This window comes from Calliphora vicina, chromosome 2 (genome assembly GCF_958450345.1).
Source record: "Calliphora vicina chromosome 2, idCalVici1.1, whole genome shotgun sequence".
Taxonomy (NCBI): domain Eukaryota; kingdom Metazoa; phylum Arthropoda; class Insecta; order Diptera; family Calliphoridae; genus Calliphora; species Calliphora vicina.
Genome location: NC_088781.1, coordinates 128417929 through 128445222, shown reverse-complemented (window position 1 = coordinate 128445222; position 27294 = coordinate 128417929). Strand labels below are relative to the sequence as shown.

At 29.2% G+C, this 27294-nt stretch overlaps 1 protein-coding gene across 1 annotated transcript in view; it reads right to left on the bottom strand.

The window, feature by feature from the left end:
• The window catches only part of rk (rickets), a 70761-nt gene extending 46785 nt beyond the window's left edge, over positions 1–23976 (bottom strand). The window contains exons 1-3 of the mRNA XM_065500381.1: positions 22817–23976; positions 6180–6251; positions 1661–1804 (exon numbers count right to left, since the gene is read on the bottom strand). Coding sequence (XP_065356453.1) covers positions 1661–1804; positions 6180–6251; positions 22817–23976 — 1376 coding nt within the window. The remainder of the gene's footprint in view (positions 1–1660; positions 1805–6179; positions 6252–22816) is intronic.
• Positions 23977–27294: the final 3318 nt, after the last annotated feature.

Genomic DNA, 27294 nt, shown 5'->3' with positions numbered 1-27294 from the left:
TATTCGAATAATCAAAAAAAAAATATTTTTATTCGAATGAATAAAATTTTTCAGTTTACAAAACAAAATTAAATGATTAATAATTGTATAAACTATTTTCTAAAATTTTTAACTTGAAAACAAATTTATTCGAGTATTTGATTATTCGACAATTATTAAGAATAATTTTTTATTCTAAACTGAAATTTTTTTTTTATCCGAATAAAAACTATTCGAATAATCTTGAAAAAAAAAAATAGTTTTATTTCGAATGAATACAATTTTTCACATTAAAATAAAAAATTATTCGATTAATAATTGTGTAAACTATTTTTTTAAATTTTAGCTTGAAAATAAATTTATTCGATTGTTCGGAAATTATAAATCGAATATTTTTTTATTCTAAACTGAAAAATAATATTCATCTGAATAAATATTATTCGAATAATCGAGAAAAAAATAGTTTTAATTCGAATTAATAAAATTTTTCAGTTTACAATAAAAAATTATTCGATTAATAATTGTATAAACTATTTTTTAAAATTTTTAGCTTGAAAACAAATTTATTCGAGTATTTGATTATTCGACAATTATTAATCGAACAATTCTTTATTCTAAACTGAAATTTTTTTTTCATCCGAAAAAAAATTATTCGAATAATCGAGAAAAAAAAATAATTTTTATTCGAATGAATAAAATTTTTCAGTTTCGAAAAAAAATTATTCGATTAATAATTGTATAAACTATTTTTTTTAAATTTTAGCTTGAAAATAAATTTATTCGAATATTCGATTATTCGGCAAAAATTTTTATTCATTTGCATAAAAATTATTCGAATAAACTAGAAAAAATTATATTTATTATTCGAATGAATAAAATGTTTCTGTTTAGAATAAAAAATTATTCGATTTATAATTGCCGAATAATCGAATACTCGAATAAATTTATTTTCAAGCCAAAATTTTAAAAAATAGTTTATATTTTTTAAAAAAAATTTTCAGTTTAGAATAAAAAATTATTCGATAAATAATTGTATTTTTTTAAATAATTTTAGCTTGAAAACAAATTTATTCGAGTATTCGATTATTCGACAATTATTAATCGGATAACTTTTTATTCTTAACTGAAAAATTTTATTCATCCGTATAAAAATAATTCGAATAATCAAAAAAAAAATCATTTTTATTCGAATGAATAAAAGTTTTCAGTTTAAAATAAAAAATTATTCGATTAATAATTGTCGAATAATGGAATACTCGAATTAATTTATTTTCAAGCGAAAATTTAAAAAAAAAATATTATTCGAATAATCGAGAAAGAAATAGTTTTTATTCGACTGAATAAAATGTTTCAGTTTAGAATAAAAAATTATTCGATTATTAATTGTCGAATAATCGAATAATCTAATAAATTTATTTGTAACTAAAATTTTAAAAAATCGTTTATATAGATATAAATATCAAAAATCCAATATTTTATAATGCTAAACAAAAATGTTCATCATTGGAGTTCGAATAATCGAAAAAAAATTTTATTCGAATAAGTACTCAATTTTATAGCAGTTAATATTTTAAAAGTAATGAGCTGCACATTTTTTCATAACTTCTTTATTCTTTACCAATTAATTTTGAAATTTTATTACAAGAATTTTATTAATTTTAGTTTTTCTAATGATACTTACATGGACACTAAACTAACTAAACCTTGAAAAGCATAAGCGGGCAATGTTTTAAGGCCACAATTTTGTAAATTTAAACGTTTCAATTTACTTAAACCATAAAATGCTAAAGGATCCAAAATTTCTAAACTATTATCAGCTAGGGTTCTGAAAAGAGAAGAAATACATATATACAAAAACATGAAATAATATAATGTTTTAAAATTTATATTTTTTAAATAATAAAATTTAATATCATAAAATAAAATTTCATTCAGCGCAAATGGTGTGAATGCTCCATTTCGTTTAAAGTATTCCATTCTATTATGAAGTTCTGTATCACTTTTGTTTAGAATCAAATAAGGGCAAGGAATCATACGGTACGTATGATAAATATTTATCTCCAAAAATAATAATCATACGTCCCCATACATTTTGCTCTAATTTAAGGAACCTTTTCGCATTTTTTGATAAATTTTTTTTTATTTATTATATTTTTAAAATATTTGGAATGAAGTCTTCTAGAAACAATCAAGTAAGCAAAATTTTTTACTTAGTAAATGAGTTCTAAAAAAATTGGTGCTTAAAAAAACGTATCATGTAGCTGCACTTTTTGCTTTAATGACAGATGCAATCAATAAAATTACAATTAAAGTAAACTTAAACAGATGTCAATCTAACATGAACTCAACTTGTTTGTGCTCTTTTATTATTTAGTTTTAATAACACATTTTTACACCCCTCACCATGAGTACCAATTTCTACATTTGTCATTTGCGACCCCACAAATTATATATATTCTGGATCGATATATGAGTCGATATAGACATGTCCGTCTGACCGTCTGTATGTTGAAATCAACTTTCCGTAACCCCCAAATAACTTATATACATAATTCATACATCAACACATATGATATATATCCGGTTCGTTTCCTAACTAAAATCGAGCAAATCGGCCAACTAATGGCTCAGATATCAGGAGAAAATCAGGACAAACTCAATTTTTACCTTTTTTTGATCTATATCTGGACTACTAAGTTATTAATATAGGCAATATGGATATCTAGGAATAGATATTTCAATGACCTTTGCAATGGCGTATATAAGGCCATAGTAAGTCGGATGGGTCAATGGGTTAAAATCAAAGAAATATTTTTTAACCCGAATTTTTTTTTGTCACCAAAAAAATTTTTTCTCATAGAATTTTTTTCACTAATAAATTTAAATAATTAAAAAAAACTTTTATATAAATTTTTTTCACTAATAGAAAAACAAAATTAAATTTTGTTTACTCAAAACTATTTATTTTTTTTATTTTAAAGTATAATTTGGTGAAGGTTATATAAGATTCGGCTTAGCCGAATATAGCTCTCTTAATTGTTAAGTTTGTGAATTCCTTTCCTGTTACTGACAGTCACTACAATCAATCTCAATCCGAACGTACATATTAATAGCCTTAACATTGCCAAAATGTTTTCAATGTACAATGAATCTGTTGATGCTAGTTTAAAAGTAAGTTAAACTTTATTTCGTCAAATTTTTCAAATAATTTCAATATCAGATTTTCATCACCGGCATCAGACATCAACAGATATTGATCATCACAAGAATGATGATTTACAATGAAAAAGAGACCAGAAAACACACTGACATTAGTTTTTCATACACAAAAATTTCAATTGTTGCCAAAGTGTCCTCTTCAGCTAGGTTTTTACAATTTTTGTATTGTTGGCCAAAGTAATCATTTTATTGCTATACTGAAAACTAGACTGGCAGATGATTTACTAATATTATGATCATTATTTATATGCTTTGTTTATATGCTTTGTTTTGGCTCCAAATGAAATCACCCTCTAATGTATAACATATCACTATAACATTCTCATTAAGAGGTCATAATTTCTACCAGCTGATAGAGTATAAAAAACATGCTGTTAACGACAGTAGAAGAGTATTCGCAAATTCTAATCATGGCCAATTTTTAACAATTAAATTACAGATGAATTCCAGTAAATATATTTATTATAATTTGTAAAGAATTTCGAACAATTCGATGTGACTTCTTTATTTTTACTGATAAACTTAGAATTTTGTTAAATATCACTGATTTCGACTATTGCCTGCAGTAGGGTATATACAATATCGATTTAAAAATGCATTGCCAATAATTTCTGATAAAAGGTCTTATCAAATACGTAAAAATAGTAGACATTTTTTTTAAATCTTTGATCGAAACTAATAGTAGTCGGACGCGACAAGGTCATTCTAAATACTTTTTAATAGGTATTGCAACATGTGGCCGATCATTGTCATGATGGAATATTATGGTTTCATATCTGGCCTCAAAACCTTGGCGTTTTTCGGCAAACGCTCTCTTCAAACGAACCAGATGCATTCTGTACACGTTCCCTATGATGGGATGGTCAGACTTCAGCCGCTCATAATATAAAGGACCCTTTTGCTCCCACCAAATACAGAGAATAACCTTAGCGCCATGGATATTTTTGGCTTTGGTGTCGATTCGGCTGGTTGGTCGGACTTAACATACGATCTCTTAAGCTTCGGGTTATTGTAGTGGATCCATTTTTCATGATTCGGAGCAAATATGATTTTCTTTTATAGCGTTCAAGTAGCATTTCAGATATACAAAATCGTCATTCACGGTCTCTCGGCTTCAATTCGTATAGTACCCAATTTCTCTATTTTGGCATGAATCGTGCTGCTCTCAAACGTTTTGAAATTGCTGCTTGTATAGCTTCCAATGATTTGGCAAGCTTTTCTTGAGTTTGACAACAATCTTCATGTTGTACTGCCACCAATTCTGAGTCTGAGTCAAACTTTTTTGGCTGGTGTAGGTGTTCTTTGTCTTTCGTTTCAAAATCACCACTTCTGAATCGAACTAAGCATCTTTCGCACATTGAAATCGATGGAATACATTCACCATAAGCTTTGGTGAACAATCGGTGTGCTTCAGCGGCACTTTCTTTCAAATTAAAGAATTAATGCAAAACTTCCCGCATGTGACGCTTTGTTGGCACAAAAGTCGACATTAGAAAAACGTTGTTTACACTATAATGTTCAATAGCTAAGTAAGAATAAATAACAGATATGTACCCTTCAAAATAACATATAATTTATTAAAAACAAAAACCGCGTTCAAGAGATACGCCATCCAATAATAAAATTTAACATCATAAAATTAAATTTGGACAATTCTGCAGCTCAAAGGGTGTAAATGTTGTTTTTAGACTTTACTTTCGTAATGTCTACCGAAAATAAAATAAGGGTCATCATATTTTGCATGTACTGTACGTATGATAAATATTTATCTCCAAAAAAAATAATCATACGCCACCATAACTTATGTATTTGCATTTTTGACTGATATTTACTCGCACTATTCAAGATGTGGTTTCTTGAAGTGGAGAATGCTCCTAAACATAGACATTTTGTGAATAACACTAATGGCGTTTTGTTTTCTGAAACAAAATGTTGCCAACATATTTTGTACCATTTATTAAAAGTTACCCATATCCTCATAATGTTTTTACATTTTTAACGATCACAATGGAACAAAAACCATTACCATTTATGAAATTTTCTTTTATGTACCTTCTAAATGCTATAAAACTATACATTTTGCTGTTTAAAACGTGCTGCATTTCTAACCCTTTGATAAAATTGAGGGTGAAACGTGTAGCATATCTTCGGGGTTTTAGGGCAACATTATTTAAAAAGAACACGTTATACCCTTACCAAACTACATTTGTTTTAGAAAAGAACGCAGAAAAGAAAACGCTATAAGTAAGGTACATAACTGGGGCATTTAGTGTTCGATAACTGACATAAAAAGTTAAGTTAAGTTAAACTAAGGAATTGAATGTTATAAATTTCCTGGAAGATATGTTGTTATATTAAGCAAAATCATATGATTTTTAAAATTTATATATAAAGATACACTGTATTTAAAAAATTTTAAAAATATTTTTTATGTTTTTTCATGTGTGTTTTAAAAAACAGTTTAATAGGGGTTATGATTTATATAAACGACTATAAATGTAAAAATATATTTTATTTTTCCCCCATTTTTTAAACATAAAACAATAATGTCTTGCAGCGTAATTTATTGTTAGTGGCTTTAATACAATTTGTATGTATTTTTGTACTTTTACAACTCCTCCTCCTACAATGCTGAATAAAATTTCATAAAACAACAAGTATTTCAATTGTCTGTAGAGGTTCAAATAAAAGAAAAAAGTAAAATGGAATAAAAACTCAAAGTTTTACAAATTATTTTTAGCGTTTTATGTTCGCTCTTTATGTATTTATGTTAATGATGTGTGAAGCAAATGAATAATGGTTAAGTCAACAGTGTCAGCTTCACTAAAGGAACCTAATTTTTATTTGAAATAAACAAAATATTTCAAACGATTTCCAAGTATGAGTTTTGCAAGTTTTCACTTTCTTGTTTCTGTTACATTTACGTTCTATATTTTAATGGTATTTTTTTACTTTCAATAAATCTTCTTATAAATACTTACAATTCTTCTAAATTAATTGCCATAAAAAATGAGTTTGCTTCCAATTTGGTTATATTATTGTTGCCCAAATCTCTGTAAAGATAAATTAAAAGGAAAATTATAATTACTGTTTATATATATTCATGTTATTAAGGTCATAAATAAAAATACTACAACAAATGACTTAGAAATAATTTCAAAATTTAAACCTTAAAATAAACTAAAACAAGCAATACGAAAATAAATTATTTTTCCTTTAGTTTTTATTCAAACTAAGGACATCATTTTAAAAAACCACAGGACAAACTTTCACAAAATAGTGTTAAAAAAATATTCAAACCTTTTCTCAGTATTCTAGATACAAAGTTCTTATGCTTCAAAAATGTTCGTTTTAAACATCAGAACCTACTTTAAAATCTTAGGCACCTCCTTAGCTTAAATGCTTTGAGTATCCTACAAAATTCTCCAATACGTGTTAAATCAACTAAAAAAGTACTTACAACCTTTACAACCTTCCGAATTAACCAAGTTAACAATCAAATTCCAATCAGCCTTTTATTCTCAGCTGGAGCCTAAAAGTATACTCCTCCCAATATTCCATTTTTAATTGTATTATGATTCATTCAAGGGTCAACTTATCTATTGTATTTTAATTTAATTTTTCTTTTTCCTACAACCAAATGCTTGCCATAAAACATCTGCTGTTTTTATTTCTCAAAAAAAAAAAAAAAACAAGAGCACATTGATACCATTTCAAACTGCCATTAACACGTCAAGCTAAATCTTTTTTTTTTTATTTCAAAATTCTTTCAACAAAACATTCTTTGTTTTCAACGTCCTTCTTAAAAGAAAATTCCATTGAAATAGCAAAAAATCCTCTTTTGTTTTAAAATTGATTAAAGTGTAATAAAAACCCCCCAGCCCACATCTCACAACTCATGACACAATGAAATCTTTAATATAATCAATCAAATTCGATAACATTTTCAGTTTCAATTTCATGTTCATATTTTCTGAAGAACAAACTAAAAAACTGAAATATACTTCCCATATGTGCATTAACAAAAGACAAGTGTGTAAACAACTCTTTTGAATACTCGAGTGGGACAGATTGAAAATATTGTTTACATTTTGCCGACTACTGCGGCAGTTAAGCAGTAGCAACTAGCAGCCGCAGCAAGATGAGGAATTCTAACAGTAATAAAAAGTGTGGCAAAGTTTTTTTGATTTTTTCATTGTGCAGTAAAAAAAAGACGAGGCTTGTCAATAAAATTTGACATTCAAGAAACGATTAGGAAAATGATATATAGGGGATTAAGAAAAAGCTAGAGTATGACATAGTCTAGTCATAGTCTAGTCATAGTCTAGTCATAGTCTAGTCATAGTCTAGTCATAGTCTAGTCATAGTCTAGTCATAGTCTAGTCATAGTCTAGTCATAGTCTAGTCATAGTCTAGTCATAGTCTAGTCATAGTCTAGTCATAGTCTAGTCATAGTCTAGTCATAGTCTAGTCATAGTCTAGTCATAGTCTAGTCATAGTCTAGTCATAGTCTAGTCATAGTCTAGTCATAGTCTAGTCATAGTCTAGTCATAGTCTAGTCATAGTCTAGTCATAGTCTAGTCATAGTCTAGTCATAGTCTAGTCATAGTCTAGTCATAGTCTAGTCATAGTCTAGTCATAGTCTAGTCATAGTCTAGTCATAGTCTAGTCATAGTCTAGTCATAGTCTAGTCATAGTCTAGTCATAGTCTAGTCATAGTCTAGTCATAGTCTAGTCATAGTCTAGTCATAGTCTAGTCATAGTCTAGTCATAGTCTAGTCATAGTCTAGTCATAGTCTAGTCATAGTCTAGTCATAGTCTAGTCATAGTCTAGTCATAGTCTAGTCATAGTCTAGTCATAGTCTAGTCATAGTCTAGTCATAGTCTAGTCATAGTCTAGTCATAGTCTAGTCATAGTCTAGTCATAGTCTAGTCATAGTCTAGTCATAGTCTAGTCATAGTCTAGTCATAGTCTAGTCATAGTCTAGTCATAGTCTAGTCATAGTCTAGTCATAGTCTAGTCATAGTCTAGTCATAGTCTAGTCATAGTCTAGTCATAGTCTAGTCATAGTCTAGTCATAGTCTAGTCATAGTCTAGTCATAGTCTAGTCATAGTCTAGTCATAGTCTAGTCATAGTCTAGTCATAGTCTAGTCATAGTCTAGTCATAGTCTAGTCATAGTCTAGTCATAGTCTAGTCATAGTCTAGTCATAGTCTAGTCATAGTCTAGTCATAGTCTAGTCATAGTCTAGTCATAGTCTAGTCATAGTCTAGTCATAGTCTAGTCATAGTCTAGTCATAGTCTAGTCATAGTCTAGTCATAGTCTAGTCATAGTCTAGTCATAGTCTAGTCATAGTCTAGTCATAGTCTAGTCATAGTCTAGTCATAGTCTAGTCATAGTCTAGTCATAGTCTAGTCATAGTCTAGTCATAGTCTAGTCATAGTCTAGTCATATATTTTTATGATCCATTAATTTTAAAATTTCATTCGTATTTCTTACACCCTCGTATAACAGACTAAAATAGTAACAAAGAACGATAAAAATGTGTCATAAACATTAAATCAAGTCAAAAGCTACACTCTTATAAAGTTTATAGTTTGTATGAGGCAGAAAATAGAAAATAGAAAACAATCATAAAACTATAAAATAAAGAAACTAACAAAAAATAAAGAACAATATAAAACCAGCAGACAAAAGAATAAAATAGTAGCAAACCCAAAATTTGTGTTATTGGCTTTGCCAAAAACTGACTACAGGTTAAAAAAGAAATAAAAAATTATCTGAGAAATATTAAGTTTAACACTCAGATCCAGAATGAAGAATTAAATTTAACTGTTTAAAGAGAAGAAATTCCAATGACACTTAATGTATCTTTTTATTTCTTTTCTCCATTTTATCACCATTTTTCATTAAATAATTGAGTCTAGTTAATCCAACCAAATAATTCCTTCTTACCCTGTTGATGTTTAAACTATACCATTAATGTTTAACCTTCTACAACTTCGCTCAAATCTGCAAGCCAGATACATTTCTCGTACTCGTTCTTATACAGTGCCTCGTAGAGTGTACAAATCGGGACCCATTTTTCTATTGAGGATCTCAACTGAGAGTAATGAGTTTTAATTTCAGTTCGTTTGTTTTATTTCTTTCTTTTAAAATGAGAACTACCCTGCACCATTACTGCACGTTCCCATGCCAATTGGATCTATGATCCGAAACATACCGAGTTTCACTCGGCAAAGATTTTCAATCCAGCGACATCAGCACCAACCCAAAGTTTTTTTCAGGAAAGATTTTTCGGTGACATTGAAACAATAACTCCTATTTGAGATTAAGTATGAATGACTCATATCTACACACAGAAAAAAATCATTGTAAAAACGCTGAAAACAAGGTTGAATCAACATTTTTCAACTATGATTTTGCTTCATAGGTGTTTCATGTTAATTCAACATGATTTTACAATAAATCAAAAATAAAATTTTTTCACTTTAAAACAACTAGAAATCATGTTGAAATAACATTGCTACTCATGTTGAATCAAACTGGTAACATATTGAAATAACTGTAAGAATCCAATCAAATCAACATTGTTTAGTGTTAAAATAACATGAATTTCACGTTGAATCAAAAAAAAAAGCATATATGCTTTTTTTAAACAAAGATAACTGCTTAAAATTATATATGTTTCTTTTTAAAACTGCACAAGAATATTTAACAAATTTGCTGCATGTAAAGAAGAAAGTGAGCAATGAAAAAATACAATAATAAATTCTATACCACTATATTTGAGAAAAATTGTAAAGTCAAGTAGTAGAAAATAAGGAGGTTGTGACACACAAAATGAACTTAAAGCACATAAACACTTTTATGAAATGCATAAAACATTAAGGGAAGTACGCCTCTACTATCCAAAATATTTCAAATACATTGTAATGTTTTTACGTTTTAAAAACTGTAGTTTGATTTCAAATCATAAACTAAACACCGACTGCAACCGCTGCTATTATTTATACACAGCGCCATCTTCCTTCCAGTAGCTTCATGAAAGTTCTATTTCTACAATGCTCAACTCAAAGCTTTTATTCAAAGTTGCATGTGCCACAGCTATGATAATAATGTCCACAGTTATGTTAACTGATGTTAGTCGAACGGTCAACATCATTGTCCACAATTAAAAGTCTCCAGAAATAGAAATGTTAAGAAACATGATGCAACTTGAAATCAGCGGTTAGAAACCATGATATTTGAATTCAAATACAATTGAGTAATAAAAGAACTGTAATCTATCAAAATTGTCAAGATATGGTAGCTGGACTTAAATGTAATAATTTCTTTGACAAACACTTAAAACAACCTATGTTGAAAATGTTAGTTTTAAGCTATTAAAAGGCGGGAGTAGAAAACAGATATGTTGTGGTAAATATATTATAGAACCACTAAATCAAATGTTACATTTTATTTAAAACTCAAACAAACCCTAGAAGGATTACACGATTTTCCAAAATATATTAATAACGTAAGTGAACCAATGATATTATGCCCTGATGTCACAGTTATAATCTAGATTTGACCCCTTTATATTTATCACATTTTCTCAACTATAGGGTTCTTGTAGACAAGAAAAGTTATAAAGTGACAAAAGAAAATGTTATGAAACTGTGTATGATCAAATAATTATTATGTGTAAAACCAACAAATACTCCTACTTTATGAAATAAATGACACTACAATTGCCAGGGAATGTTCCCCAATGATCATAAAGAAAGTACACACATAAAAATACACACATTTACTAGTGTTCCACAACCACAATCATGGAAAATAAAAGAGGTGGTGGCCCATAATTTAATGCGGTCTTTTTCATATTTCTTTCTTGCACATATTCTTAAAAGGGGCTGGAACTCACACATATCAAACTACTGAGAGTTAAGATGACGAGGGCGAATGCTATTATGAGGGCACTGATGACGGGGGCAATCATGATGACAACAAAAATTACAACTCTTACCATAAAAACACTAGTACGTAGTTGGTTATGGTTGCAGACACACATTTATAACAATTTATGAGGTGCGTACACAGAAAAATGCATAAAAATCACACAAACAAACCAAAAAGCTGACTTCAATTTATTCACAACCAACAGAAAACAGCAAAATAGGGTCATTTTTGAATCAAAGACAACAAAAAAACAATATCGAACTTTTATTTATGACTTTTGATTTTTCACTTTACCACAAAATATGGCAAATATTTAAAACAAATCGTTGGCATTACTCAGACTAAGTAAAAATTTATACAAAACAAATTTTTCTTTGCTTTTTTTTTGCATTAATATTAATTTTAAATTTGAATTTCAAGACATTTATCTTGCAAAGTAATTGCAACTACACATATGTATTCTGTGGTATTTAGAAAACTGACATTTATTTAGTTTTTTCTACATATGATTTTTTGTGTAATATGAAAACACCTCGTTGTTGGAATATCTTTTAATGTTTTTCTCGATTGAAAACGCATTTGAAGTCATATCTTATGTCATGTCACTTATACAAAATTTGTAATGGTATTCATGGGAAATTAAGTAATCGAATAAAAGCAGTTTTTGGAAAAATATGTAGAATTGTACTAAAGGAAGTTGCTTTATACTAAAGACACACAGTGGCGGAACTAAGAAAAAGATAGTGTCTTTATACTAAAGACAACTGTCTTTATACTAAAGACAACTGTCTTTATACTAAAGACAACTGTCTTTATACTAAAGACAACTGTCTTTATACTAAAGACAACTGTCTTTATACTAAAGACAACTGTCTTTATACTAAAGACAACTGTCTTTATACTAAAGACAACTGTCTTTATACTAAAGACAACTGTCTTTATACTAAAGACAACTGTCTTTATACTAAAGACAACTGTCTTTATACTAAAGACAACTGTCTTTATACTAAAGACAACTGTCTTTATACTAAAGACAACTGTCTTTATACTAAAGACAACTGTCTTTATACTAAAGACAACTGTCTTTATACTAAAGACAACTGTCTTTATACTAAAGACAACTGTCTTTATACTAAAGACAACTGTCTTTATACTAAAGACAACTGTCTTTATACTAAAGACAACTGTCTTTATACTAAAGACAACTGTCTTTATACTAAAGACAACTGTCTTTATACTAAAGACAACTGTCTTTATACTAAAGACAACTGTCTTTATACTAAAGACAACTGTCTTTATACTAAAGACAACTGTCTTTATACTAAAGACAACTGTCTTTATACTAAAGACAACTGTCTTTATACTAAAGACAACTGTCTTTATACTAAAGACAACTGTCTTTATACTAAAGACAACTGTCTTTATACTAAAGACAACTGTCTTTATACTAAAGACAACTGTCTTTATACTAAAGACAACTGTCTTTATACTAAAGACAACTGTCTTTATACTAAAGACAACTGTCTTTATACTAAAGACAACTGTCTTTATACTAAAGACAACTGTCTTTATACTAAAGACAACTGTCTTTATACTAAAGACAACTGTCTTTATACTAAAGACAACTGTCTTTATACTAAAGACAACTGTCTTTATACTAAAGACAACTGTCTTTATACTAAAGACAACTGTCTTTATACTAAAGACAACTGTCTTTATACTAAAGACAACTGTCTTTATACTAAAGACAACTGTCTTTATACTAAAGACAACTGTCTTTATACTAAAGACAACTGTCTTTATACTAAAGACAACTGTCTTTATACTAAAGACAACTGTCTTTATACTAAAGACAACTGTCTTTATACTAAAGACAACTGTCTTTATACTAAAGACAACTGTCTTTATACTAAAGACAACTGTCTTTATACTAAAGACAACTGTCTTTATACTAAAGACAACTGTCTTTATACTAAAGACAACTGTCTTTATACTAAAGACAACTGTCTTTATACTAAAGACAACTGTCTTTATACTAAAGACAACTGTCTTTATACTAAAGACAACTGTCTTTATACTAAAGACAACTGTCTTTATACTAAAGACAACTGTCTTTATACTAAAGACAACTGTCTTTATACTAAAGACAACTGTCTTTATACTAAAGACAACTGTCTTTATACTAAAGACAACTGTCTTTATACTAAAGACAACTGTCTTTATACTAAAGACAACTGTCTTTATACTAAAGACAACTGTCTTTATACTAAAGACAACTGTCTTTATACTAAAGACAACTGTCTTTATACTAAAGACAACTGTCTTTATACTAAAGACAACTGTCTTTATACTAAAGACAACTGTCTTTATACTAAAGACAACTGTCTTTATACTAAAGACAACTGTCTTTATACTAAAGACAACTGTCTTTATACTAAAGACAACTGTCTTTATACTAAAGACAACTGTCTTTATACTAAAGACAACTGTCTTTATACTAAAGACAACTGTCTTTATACTAAAGACAACTGTCTTTATACTAAAGACAACTGTCTTTATACTAAAGACAACTGTCTTTATACTAAAGACAGTGGTGTCTTTATACTAAAGACCAGTGTCTTTATACTAAAGACAGTGGTGTCTTTATACTAAAGACCAGTGTCTTTATACTAAAGACCAATGTCTTTATACTAAAGACCAGTGTCTTTATACTAAAGACCAGTGTCTTTATACTAAAGACCAGTGTCTTTATACTAAAGACCAGTGTCTTTATACTAAAGACCAGTGTCTTTATACTAAAGACCAGTGTCTTTATACTAAAGACAACTGTCTTTATACTAAAGACAACTGTCTTTATACTAAAGACAACTGTCTTTATACTAAAGACAACTGTCTTTATACTAAAGACAACTGTCTTTATACTAAAGACAACTGTCTTTATACTAAAGACAACTGTCTTTATACTAAAGACAACTGTCTTTATACTAAAGACAACTGTCTTTATACTAAAGACAACTGTCTTTATACTAACGACAACTGTCTTTATACTAAAGACAACTGTCTTTATACTAACGACAACTGTCTTTATACTAAAGACAACTGTCTTTATACTAAAGACAACTGTCTTTATACTAAAGACAACTGTCTTTATACTAAAGACAACTGTCTTTATACTAAAGACAACTGTCTTTATACTAAAGACAACTGTCTTTATACTAAAGACAACTGTCTTTATACTAAAGACAACTGTCTTTATACTAAAGACAACTGTCTTTATACTAAAGACAACTGTCTTTATACTAAAGACAACTGTCTTTATACTAAAGACAACTGTCTTTATACTAAAGACAACTGTCTTTATACTAAAGACAACTGTCTTTATACTAAAGACAAATGTCTTTATACTAAAGACAACTGTCTTTATACTAAAGACAAATGTCTTTATACTAAAGACAACTGTCTTTATACTAAAGACAACTGTCTTTATACTAAAGACAACTGTCTTTATACTAAAGACAAATGTCTTTATACTAAAGACAACTGTCTTTATACTAAAGACAACTGTCTTTATACTAAAGACAACTGTCTTTATACTAAAGACAACTGTCTTTATACTAAAGACAACTGTCTTTATACTAAAGACAACTGTCTTTATACTAAAGACAACTGTCTTTATACTAAAGACAACTGTCTTTATACTAAAGACAACTGTCTTTATACTAAAGACAACTGTCTTTATACTAAAGACAACTGTCTTTATACTAAAGACAACTGTCTTTATACTAAAGACAACTGTCTTTATACTAAAGACAACTGTCTTTATACTAAAGACAACTGTCTTTATACTAAAGACAACTGTCTTTATACTAAAGACAACTGTCTTTATACTAAAGACAACTGTCTTTATACTAAAGACAACTGTCTTTATACTAAAGACAAATGTCTTTATACTAAAGACAACTGTCTTTATACTAAAGACAAATGTCTTTATACTAAAGACAACTGTCTTTATACTAAAGACAACTGTCTTTATACTAAAGACAACTGTCTTTATACTAAAGACAAATGTCTTTATACTAAAGACAACTGTCTTTATACTAAAGACAACTGTCTTTATACTAAAGACAACTGTCTTTATACTAAAGACAACTGTCTTTATACTAAAGACAACTGTCTTTATACTAAAGACAACTGTCTTTATACTAAAGACAACTGTCTTTATACTAAAGACAACTGTCTTTATACTAAAGACAACTGTCTTTATACTAAAGACAACTGTCTTTATACTAAAGACAACTGTCTTTATACTAAAGACAACTGTCTTTATACTAAAGACAACTGTCTTTATACTAAAGACAACTGTCTTTATACTAAAGACAACTGTCTTTATACTAAAGACAACTGTCTTTATACTAAAGACAACTGTCTTTATACTAAAGACAACTGTCTTTATACTAAAGACAACTGTCTTTATACTAAAGACAACTGTCTTTATACTAAAGACAACTGTCTTTATACTAAAGACAACTGTCTTTATACTAAAGACAACTGTCTTTATACTAAAGACAACTGTCTTTATACTAAAGACAACTGTCTTTATACTAAAGACAACTGTCTTTATACTAAAGATAACTGTCTTTATACTAAAGACAACTGTCTTTATACTAAAGACAACTGTCTTTATACTAAAGACAACTGTCTTTATACTAAAGACAACTGTCTTTATACTAAAGACAACTGTCTTTAGTATAAAGACAACTGTCTTTATACTAAAGACAACTGTCTTTATACTAAAGACAACTGTCTTTATACTAAAGACAACTGTCTTTATACTAAAGACAACTGTCTTTATACTAAAGACAACTGTCTTTATACTAAAGACAACTGTCTTTATACTAAAGACAACTGTCTTTATACTAAAGACAACTGTCTTTATACTAAAGACAACTGTCTTTATACTAAAGACAACTGTCTTTATACTAAAGACAACTGTCTTTATACTAAAGACAGTTGTCTTTATACTAAAGACAGTTGTCTTTATACTAAAGACAGTTGTCTTTATACTAAAGACAGTTGTCTTTATACTAAAGACAGTTGTCTTTATACTAAAGACAGTTGTCTTTATACTAAAGACAGTTGTCTTTATACTAAAGACAGTTGTCTTTATACTAAAGACAGTTGTCTTTATACTAAAGACAGTTGTCTTTATACTAAAGACAGTTGTCTTTATACTAAAGACAGTTGTCTTTATACTAAAGACAGTTGTCTTTATACTAAAGACAGTTGTCTTTATACTAAAGACAGTTGTCTTTATACTAAAGACAGTTGTCTTTATACTAAAGACAGTTGTCTTTATACTAAAGACAGTTGTCTTTATACTAAAGACAGTTGTCTTTATACTAAAGACAGTTGTCTTTATACTAAAGACAGTTGTCTTTATACTAAAGACAGTTGTCTTTATACTAAAGACAGTTGTCTTTATACTAAAGACAGTTGTCTTTAGTATAAAGACAGTACTAAAGACAGTGGTGTCTTTATACTAAAGACAGTGGTGTCTTTATACTAAAGACAGTGGTGTCTTTATACTAAAGACAGTGGTGTCTTTATACTAAAGACAGTGGTGTCTTTATACTAAAGACAGTGGTGTCTTTATACTAAAGACAGTGGTGTCTTTATACTAAAGACAGTGGTGTCTTTATACTAAAGACAGTGGTGTCTTTATACTAAAGACAGTGGTGTCTTTATACTAAATACAGTGTCTTTATACTAAAAACGGTGTCTTTTTTCCAAAGACGGTGTATTTTATCGCTACAAATATCCGATTGCATTTGATTCGCATTAGACACCTTTTTCCACTTCACTATTGATTGAACACATGTAATGGAATCTTAGGCCTACAAGTGCTGTGAATAAATAACTGCCTGTGTTTCTTTAAATGACTCATTTTTGTTCTTGTTATTATTATTTAGCTATGGTTGTCTGTCCCGTCTATCATTCAAGACTAAAAGTATATGTTGTTTTTTGTCTGTCCATGCAACCATGTGCTGCTGAATGTACAAGCGAGCTGTCGTATTCAGAGTAAGTTGTGGGTCTTTGTATGTCTATTTGCAGTGTGTTTGTTCTTGTTAGTTCAACTAAACAAAAACAGTGGCAAATTTAATTAATAATTTATGGCAACGTGACATACGTTAATCAATGTTTCAAGGCAAATTTCTGTATACATTGAGGTATGCACTTCAAATACGAACACTGAGTTTTTTTTTAATTCGTTTCGTTTGCAAAAAATATATATTTTTGGTTTTAGGTTTGGTATACCCTACACCAAAGTAACTGGAAATGGTTTGATCAAGTCAATATGTGTGGCCTAAAAGTAATGGTTTAAAAAATAAACACGATGTTAAGCAGGTATTGAAAATCTAAGATATGTCTATATTATCCCGATTTTGTAGTTTTTGATATCAAGATGTCAATTTAGTTTCTGATATGTCATAAAGTTTCAGTTGTGGGGTTCTGTATGGTCGACTATTATCATTTAGTTATTTATTTTTGTTGCTGTTGACGTTGTGTTGCCGTTGTTGGTGCCTTTAAAGACGTGATATGCAACATGATAAGTGTTTGATGTTTTTAGTCAATTTCAGTTTGTTTATTTTGTTTTATTTTTTGTGGCAATTCATTTTTGTCTTTAGTTTAACTATATTTTTTCGGTTCGTTGAAATTAATAGTTTGTCATTATGAGCTTGTAGTAAACAGTACTCGCACTACTATTCCATGTGTTTGCACTATTGTTAATGCTGTGTTACCAATTAGTTTTTATTTTTGTTATATTGCGTACCGCTCACTCACTCAGTCACTAACTGTTAGTATTTGTAGCTCTAAATATGTTTATAATTATGCTCATTTATAAATGTGTGGAAATACGTAGACAGACTAAGAAATAAATTTTATGCGTGACTCATTAAGGAAAAAGTTGTTAATTGTATTGTGCATTATTGTGGGAAAGTTTTAGTCATATAATGTTCAAAGTTGTTCAAAGAAAAACTTGTTAAAAGGGGGATGGTAATAAAAGTTAGACAAAGTTTTATTAGATTGTCACCTATATTTTATTATTTGCTTGTTTACTTTTATGGAGTTTGTGACAAGTGTTTAAATAAATGGGCTTTTGTTATGATTAGAGGGGATATAAGAGGCGTAGTTAATGGGTTTTGATTATAAATTGATAAATTTATGTAACAGCTATACAATTTCTTACAATAGAATTACAAATAATTTGGTTAATTACAGAACTTAAAATTTATATTAAAATTTATTTAATATCTTCGTAAATTAATACTTGTCACAAAAAATTCCTAGTTTCACAATAAAAAACTTCAATGTACAAAAACCTGGAAATATAAGGTCAATTTCCCGTTTTATGGGAATTTTGGCAAGGTAGACAATATAAAGAATCTCGTTAACTCTAAGCGTTACTTTGATATTTCGGTTGTTTGGTCAGAAAATTTTGTCAAAAATATTTCAAAAAAATGAATACGAAACAAACATTTTTATCATAGTTATTTTTAATGGCAACCGCCGCCACTTCACTCCACAAAAAACCTTGGAATCGGGTGGTTTTTTCATGTTTTGATTTATTTTTTATAAATTTGTATAATAAACTAACCTTAATTAAAGTAAAAATGGAATTGTTTTGATTTTAAACTCATGCACAAAACGCGTGGCTGAAGCTCAAATATTTAGATTATTTTTGTCACATGAATGGGAAAAGATAATTTGGGAATTCAATAAAACGAGGTAATAATAAGTAAGAGAGCTACATACATATATTCGGCTGTGCCAATTCTTATATACCCTTCACCAAATTATACTTTAAACTACAAATTTATAAGTAAAAAAATTTTTGTTTTATTTATTAGTGAAAAAATGTTCTGTAAAAAAAATTTTGTGTAAACCTTTTGTTTTAATTTTAAAATTTTTTATGAAAAAAATTCGGGTTAAAAAATATTTTTTCCGATTTTGAACCATTGTGGGTCCGACATACCATGGCGTTATATACGTCAAATATCTTTGAAATATCTGTCATTACATGTACATATTGTCTATATTAATGACTTAGTAATCCTAGTAATCTATATACTTTGCGGGATTGCTAATGAAATATGTAGAAATTACAAACGGAATGGAAAACTATATATACAAGAGATGAGTTAAACATATACAAGAAATGAGTTAACATAGACGAAGTTTATGTTAAGTAAAATAACAAAAATCTGTAGAAGAATACATTATGCATTATTTTCATTTTTAAATCTGCTCTTATGTTAACCAAAAATTAATATTTATTCTGTTAACAAAAGCAGAATTAGGCAAAGTCTCAAAAATTTTAAGAGAACTGATATGTTACTGAGCATTTAATTTTATGCAGTGTGTGGGAGAGGTACTCTATAACTATAACTTAACAGTATGTTACGTTTTTACCTTTTAAAAACGGTGGTTATTTATATAAACCGGATTTTTGGATTGCAAATAAGGTCAGTTTAGTAGTTTAAAATTCTAACAGCTCTTTATTTATTCAAATATACAACAACAACAGTTTAAATAGTCACTATGTGTTTTTAATATATACTTAAATTACACTTTATAATGTACAATAATGCAGATGTTAACTCTAATAGCGCCTACAATAAACTCACTAACTACTGCAACCGCAGCCACTATTTATACTCATTCGAGTAGCCTCGATTGTTCTTAACGGACATAACTAGAATATTCGTATTCAAGAGCTTTCAATGCTAATGTTAGCAGCAAACAATGCTAATAAATGAATTCTATCAACATTGTTGATAAGTACAAGCTTCTACTGATGAACATGTTTATAAACATGATGAGTCGTTATAGACCTTTAGATAAGTTTTTTAAAAAGTTTAAAACCCCAAAATGTGATTTTTTAATTTTTTTGACTATGATATCCATACCAGGAGCGGAGTTATCGGAACCCTTTACAAAGTAATTAAGAACATATTTGGTCATCAAAGATGGCTTACTATATATTGATATCGACTATACAATTTGAGAATTTTTGTCTTTATACTGAAGACACTTGTCTTTATACTGAAGACAGTCTTTATACTAAACACGGTTGTCTTTATACTGAAGACAGTGTTGTCTTTATACTAAAGACAGTTGTATTTATACTAATGCCAGTGTCTAGTGCTTGTTTTATCGCTACAAATAACTGATTACTTCTAATTGCATTTGATTCGCCTTAAACACCTTTTTCCACATCACTATTGATTGAACACAAATGAATATAGCTATGGACTCAGTCATTATTTTTAAACAAATCGTTTTTTCTTGACAAATGCATTTTTTGTTAGTCGATAAAAGTTAAAATGGAGCAAATCGTGAAATATTTAAACCTGTTGTTATCAAAAAACGGGAGTAGGGTGGATAAAAATGTTGAAAATTTAACCTTTGGGTCTAAATAAGGAACATCAGAATTCATTTTAGAGGTATGGTTCCTTGGGAAAAGTTTCTTATTTTGATCCCTAGAATACGATTTTCCTTGTCACATGGGCGATTTTTTTGCGTCACTACAAATCGGTCCGCCCCAATAGACAGTATTTTATACTAATAACATCCTCTTCGCATCCTCTTCCTGTATTCTACAAACAGTTGCTTTATGCTAAAGACAGTGTCTTTAACCGGTCAACCCGTTTTTTCATCTTTGTAAACTAGACCGGTTTCGGTTTTCTTTAACTGGCTGTCCATATAAACCTTGAGGCCAAAGTACAGGTCTCAATTTTGAAAATATTTCGATCAAATTTGGGGCATTCATTTGTTTCAGCCCAAAGACTAACGGCTATATGCATAAAAAAACCTTATTGTAGATTTAAAACACAATTTTGTTAACGAACACTTTAGCTTTAAAAATCATTTATAAAAGTATTGTATTCATAAACGTTTGTTAAAGGCACAATAACATAGAGAACATAGAGCGGAAACTAGAAAAAAACTCAAACAAAAAAATTACTCAAAATAATCACACGTACGAGTGTTGTTTTTGTTTTCACATAGTTTTTTCTACAAATACATTCTCACCACTTAGGTTTCTGACAACTGAGTTAGGTCTTTGACAGGAGTTTCCGCTCTATGTCTATTCTCTATGCACAATAACCAATGTACTGATTTTTGTCTATGCTGGCAATGCTTCTCCTTTATTTCCCCTTTTTTGTTGTTAGTGTTGCTTTCAATTAGGATAAAATATTCGTTAATTTTCTTTTTTTCATTGATTGTTTTTAGTAATAATACATTTTTGAAGATAACAACTAATTTTTAGATAAAAAATGTATATCTGATTCTGGTAAATTTGTATTAAGCAAAAATGTGTTAATGTACTTTTTTATATAGTTTATTTCAATTATTATTAAAAGTATTCGAATGACGAATATTCTGTGATAAAATAAACATCACTGTTTTATAATTTGTTTTATTAATTTATTTTTATTGACGTTTTGTTAAATTTTAACAAAAGTTAATGAATTTCTACGTGGAAACACATAGTTTTAATTCCGGAGTGGGTTTGTGTGGACCTTCTTCCACAATGTTTACACATTTTATTATCATATGGCGTTGCAGATTAAAAGTAGATCACAAAAATGCCAATCAAACTAACTTGTGAACCTCATGTTGTTCACTGCCGGAGGAATATCAGAAAAAATCATATACTATTGAAATGGAACTTATTCGCCAGCGGAGTGGAAATTATGTTTAGCAATTGCACTAATATCGTATATTATTCCAAATTTATCTTTAAAATCCTCTTTCTTAAGATAAAAAGTAAAAATAATTCCTTAAAGTAGGTTTATAGTAGAGTCGAACCTACTTAAAATTTGTACATTTAAAAATTGTTTATCAAAGCTATCAATCGTTTATGAATACAACTTTATGAAAATTTTCCTTTAATTGGTTTATAAAACTTTTTTAAATTTGTATGCATATGGCTGTAAGTCTATTGAAACTGGTTAAATCGGTCCATTATTTCACCAAGCTACCATACAAATGTACTCCCGAAATTTTACTTTATCGATCATACCTGTTCAACCTTCATAGGATCTTCGGGTCAAATGTTTACCCATTTTGAGATTAAAATTGAATTTTTTCTAAAAGTGAGTGGTTGAAATTCTATGAATTTTATTTAATTTCAAATGAAACAACTACGTTAGGTTTTTAGAAAAAAAAAATAGCAAACAAATATCTATACAATTTTTTGCACTTAATGTTTATGGGTCGTATTTGACACGGAGCTAAAATTAATACAGTCCCAATTAGTACAGCCCAGTTTATTTACCAAAAGTGCATTAGTTTTCTAAAATTTATGTATGTATTTGTATTGATAAGCATTTTCCGTACTAAATTTTATAATTTTCATCTAAGAAACTAAGTTCCAAAAAAATGGCTTTTTTGTTAAAAAAAGCGTTAACAAATTCTCCATTCAAATGTTTTACAATATCCTTGGTTTTCCATAAGTTAAGCTCTTACGTTAAACTGTAACAAATGATTACTTTTTATTTATTTTTTCCCTTAATATTCCTGAAATGTTAAATCTCCTATAAACCAACTAGAACTGACTATAGCAAAGCCAAGCATTTAAAAATAATAATGTAAAGAGTACTTACAAAACAACAGTATCACTGGGTAAATCCACTGGTACAGCTAATATTCCAATATTGCGACAATTCAAGGATAAACGACCCAATGTACCCGTACAATGACAATGTTTCTGTGACCATTTATCACAGACCGCATGTAACGAACGTTGTGGTGTGGCATATTCAGAGTCTGCATCGAACTCTGCATCAGATGAGGAGGAGCCGGAGAAAGATGATGAAGCAGCATCTAAATTATTAACATGATACTCTTTAAGAGTCTTTTCATATAGAATTTGAGCCTCTCGTTCGGGATCCTCCGAGGGTAGCATAACATTTTCACGTATGCCAAAAAGATTACTAACAGAGCCAGAGCCACCAATACGTAGAGATTTCTTAGTGGTGGCAGGATATTCTGTGGATGTGGTGCCGGTTGTTGTGTTGGTGTTGTTATTTGTTGCAGTGATTAACTGCTCTGTGGTATTTTTTCTATTTAACATAGAGGATTTGTTTATTACATTCCCTTTTTCCACTTGCTCACCTGCAAATGTTTCATTTGTATTTTCCTTTACGCTGGATTTATCTGCAGGATTTCTGGCTGTTTGTATGTTGGCTTCAGCTGCTGCTGGTGCTATTGTTGTCCTTGCTGCCTTTATTTGATTTTCCAAATCATTTGGTGTTTTGTGTTTATTATTGTTATTGTTATTATTATTTACGATATTTAGATTTTTCTTAAAATTTGTTTTAAATATTATTTTTTCTTCTATCTTAATATTATTTACATCGACTACACTAAATTCATTTTCTTTGGTTAGATTTTCTAGCACTTTTCTTACACTGCTCCCTTCTATCAGAATGTTTTCTTGGAAATCATTTTGTTCATTAAGGGCAGCGTCACTTCCTCCTGTGATTATTGGTTCATTATTATTGTCTGTGTTGATTATTTCACCGTTTATAATTAGAAAAGTTGATTGGTAACAGATTTGTAGAACGCACATGATTATGACGAAAATTACCGAGTCCTTGAGTAGAAACCAAGTGCGTGTACGACAGCCACGTTTACGAAAGCCGGCCATAATTTTGAAATTCTTATAACAATCAAATGAATGGTGCTTTTGTTGTTGTTGAGAGTGGTATTTTTGATGTTTTTGTTGTTGTCGTAATAGTTGCTGATTGATGCTGTCAAGCATTTGTCATTTGATGACAGTTATATGTGCAACACGTTTCGTGTTCATGATTTTAGTTTTTTATTTTATTGTTGTTTTCTTAATTTGTAGAACAATCAAATTTTTTTGTTCCCAACCAAAAATGTTTTAAAATATTTTAATTTTTTTTTTGTATGTATTTGTTTAATTAAATTAAGATTTTTTTTTTTGGGTGGAGTTATGGGCACAACTGTAAAGAGAAGAATGATATAAATAAATCAATTAGAGAAATATTTTGAAAACAATTCATAGCTAAAAATATATTTATGAAATATTCAATAAAACACTAATTTATTAACGAAAAATTATCAACATTTTAGAAATCCTATTTAATTCACCAAAAATCTCCACAAAATGGTAACTCTAAATATCTTTAGTTTGAGAGTTTTCTAAATTCCATTTCATTACAAATTTATTAACGAAAAATTACCAAAATGTTAGAATTCCCATTTAAATCACCAAAAATTCCCATAACAGGGGAACTCTAAATGCATTTGTTTTGAGAGATATTTTAAATTCTATGTAATTATAATTTTTTCAACTAAAAATTCACAGCATTTTTCAATTCCCATTTTATGTCACAAAAATCCCCAGAAAATGGAAATTCAAAACTAAATATTTTTGTGAGATTTACCAGTTTCTGAACCGAAAATTAATTACACAGTGGGGCAGAATCGAAAGTTTTTGGAAATAAATCTGGCATTTCTAAACAGCTGGTCCGATCGGGATAAAATTATACGTTTAACGAAACTCAATTAAATTTTCAACGTTTTTTAAGTTTGTCATTCTAAATAACAAGGTGTAAAAAAACTTGTCAAAAGGTCAAAGACAATCCCGCAATTCCTAAAAATTGGCGCGAAAATCCCAAAAATGGTATTTTTTACAATTTTGCCCAAAGGGTCCACATTTCCTTCGGGGCTGGGAAAATTCTTTGGCGATAAATAGGGAAAACATCAAGGTTTCCAAGGCTGCTTTTTGTTTTCTGATCCCAGCTTTGGGATTTTAGAACAGTTAGCCCAAATTTGAATTTTTGATAAAAAATAGGTCAAATTCCGATGGGCGTAAGGGCGATATATTCGAAGAATAGGACATGACTGTTATATGTTCTATATAATATAATATAACCATAATTGATATTGCTTTAAAATCGTTTGTATGTTATTCGTAACTTAGTTGTCTATCTAACAAAAGAATTCGAGTCAATTCGGTTCAAAAGTCCGATCCATATTTTTAAAACAACGGACCAAGGTATAGCAAAATTTTAAATTTTGAAATGCCTATAACTCGGAAATTATAAGAGATAAATAGCACAAGCGAAAAATATAAAAATCTTTTTAATCGGATAGGATACAAAAAAATTGCACGTGTTTAAAAATGTTACATGTCGAAGGTACCTACTATGAGCCTCAACAGCGCCGCCCCTCGATCATATATATGGCTCATTTTAATATCTTAAATATGAATACTCCTTGGCTTTGCCCACGTCAAATTTTATTCCGATTGGACCAGCCCTTTAGAAATGCCAGAATTATTTCCAGAAAATTTTGATTCTGCCCCACTGTGCAGATTAACACGATAAAAATAACCATATACCACTACGTGATAAATGACCAACAAAAAGATCCGTGTCTCCCAATTTTGCCCAAAGTCATGCACTTAGTTTATGGCCCAACACACTTAAATCCTTTAACACCTAAACGGTGTTAAGAATCAGTTCTAGGAAGTTCATATGTTCTAGAAAGTTGTTTATTGAGATCTTAGGTACATTTTTGTAATTGATTGTTTCCTTGAATTTTGAATATTTGCTACTTATAAACCTGAACAGGGGAACAGAGATAAAGAAATTGACTTTTTTAAAGTTTTTTTGGGCAAAACTGGGATACGCTGGTCTTTTTTTATGTTTTTATAACTACTGGTCTTCGTGTATGGTTATATTTCCATGACATACAAAATTACACACAGTGTTATATCTCCAAATTTGCTCAAAGATTTCTTCTTCTCTTATGTATCCAAAAACCGCTCCGCTGAGTAAAGATTTTCTCCTCTAGGTTGTATCAAAAACCGGCTTCGCTTTGTAAAGATTTCTTGTATTTGGAAGCATATCTGCATTAAAAGAAAATTAACTATGCGAAATAGGCTGTTAATACACTCCAGAGGAGAAAACCTTTACGGAAGGCGGTTTTTGTACTACAAACAATTGAGAAATGGGAGACTTAGTTCATGCTTGGTTTAGTTGGCTTCACTGGGGATTTATTTCATTAAGAAAATTTGAGGTTTTAATTCATAATAAATTAAGTTCCCATCTTTGGGGCTTAAATTAATTTTTGGTTCAGGGGACTTAGTTCATAAAGCCCACAAAAATCCAATATCGTTGAATTCCCGTTTAATCGGGAACTCTCAATCGCCTTATTTTTTTTTTTTTGGAGAATTTCAAAATACTATAGTTAATTTTGGTTAAGAAACTTGAAGTTAAGTTTTGTTTATTTCGATAAATGGTTGTTTATTTCGATAAATGGTCCGCTCATATTTAATATTTATCCAAAAAATTTCGACTTAAAAAAACGCGAGTTAGGGCATCTCTATATCAAAGTTACGTTATTCTGTATTTAAGAAATTAAAACAATCCACGGTAATCAATTCCGGCCAAAAATCCGTAACTTCTTTATTTCTTCATAAAAATGTTTGAAATTTGGTATTTGTATTAAGAATAACAAATACATGGTTTGGCCAATAAAGTTCTAAAAGTATCAAAAAAAAAGAATAAAATATATGATCGGAAAAAAAATTGGTCATTCAAATTTCGGATTACATATAGAGGGTTTGGCCAAACAATTTTGGACGTTTTAAAAGCATCGAAAAAATTAGGTTATTCACGTAAATGCCTGAAATTTAGTCCAAAAATGAAGAATAGCATAAGTGATTGAAAAAAATGATCGTAACAATTTCGGAATACATATACAGGGTTTGGCCAAACAATCATGGACGTTTTGAAATTATCGCTAGGTTATGAAATTATATGCTAGGTTATTCATGTAAATGCCTGAAATTTGGTGTACATTTAAGAAAAACACACTTGATTAGAAATTGACTACAGGAGTTGACCAAATAAACATTGTCGTTATAAAAGTATAGAAAAGAGTATGTCATTTTTGTAAATGGCTTCAATTAGGTTTATAATTAAAAATAACATAAATGATCCATTGAAAAAATGTCGACATACAAATACATGGTTTGGCCAAATCAGCATATACGCAAATAACTCTCAAACTTGCATAATTTTTGAAATTGACCAAAAAAAAATAA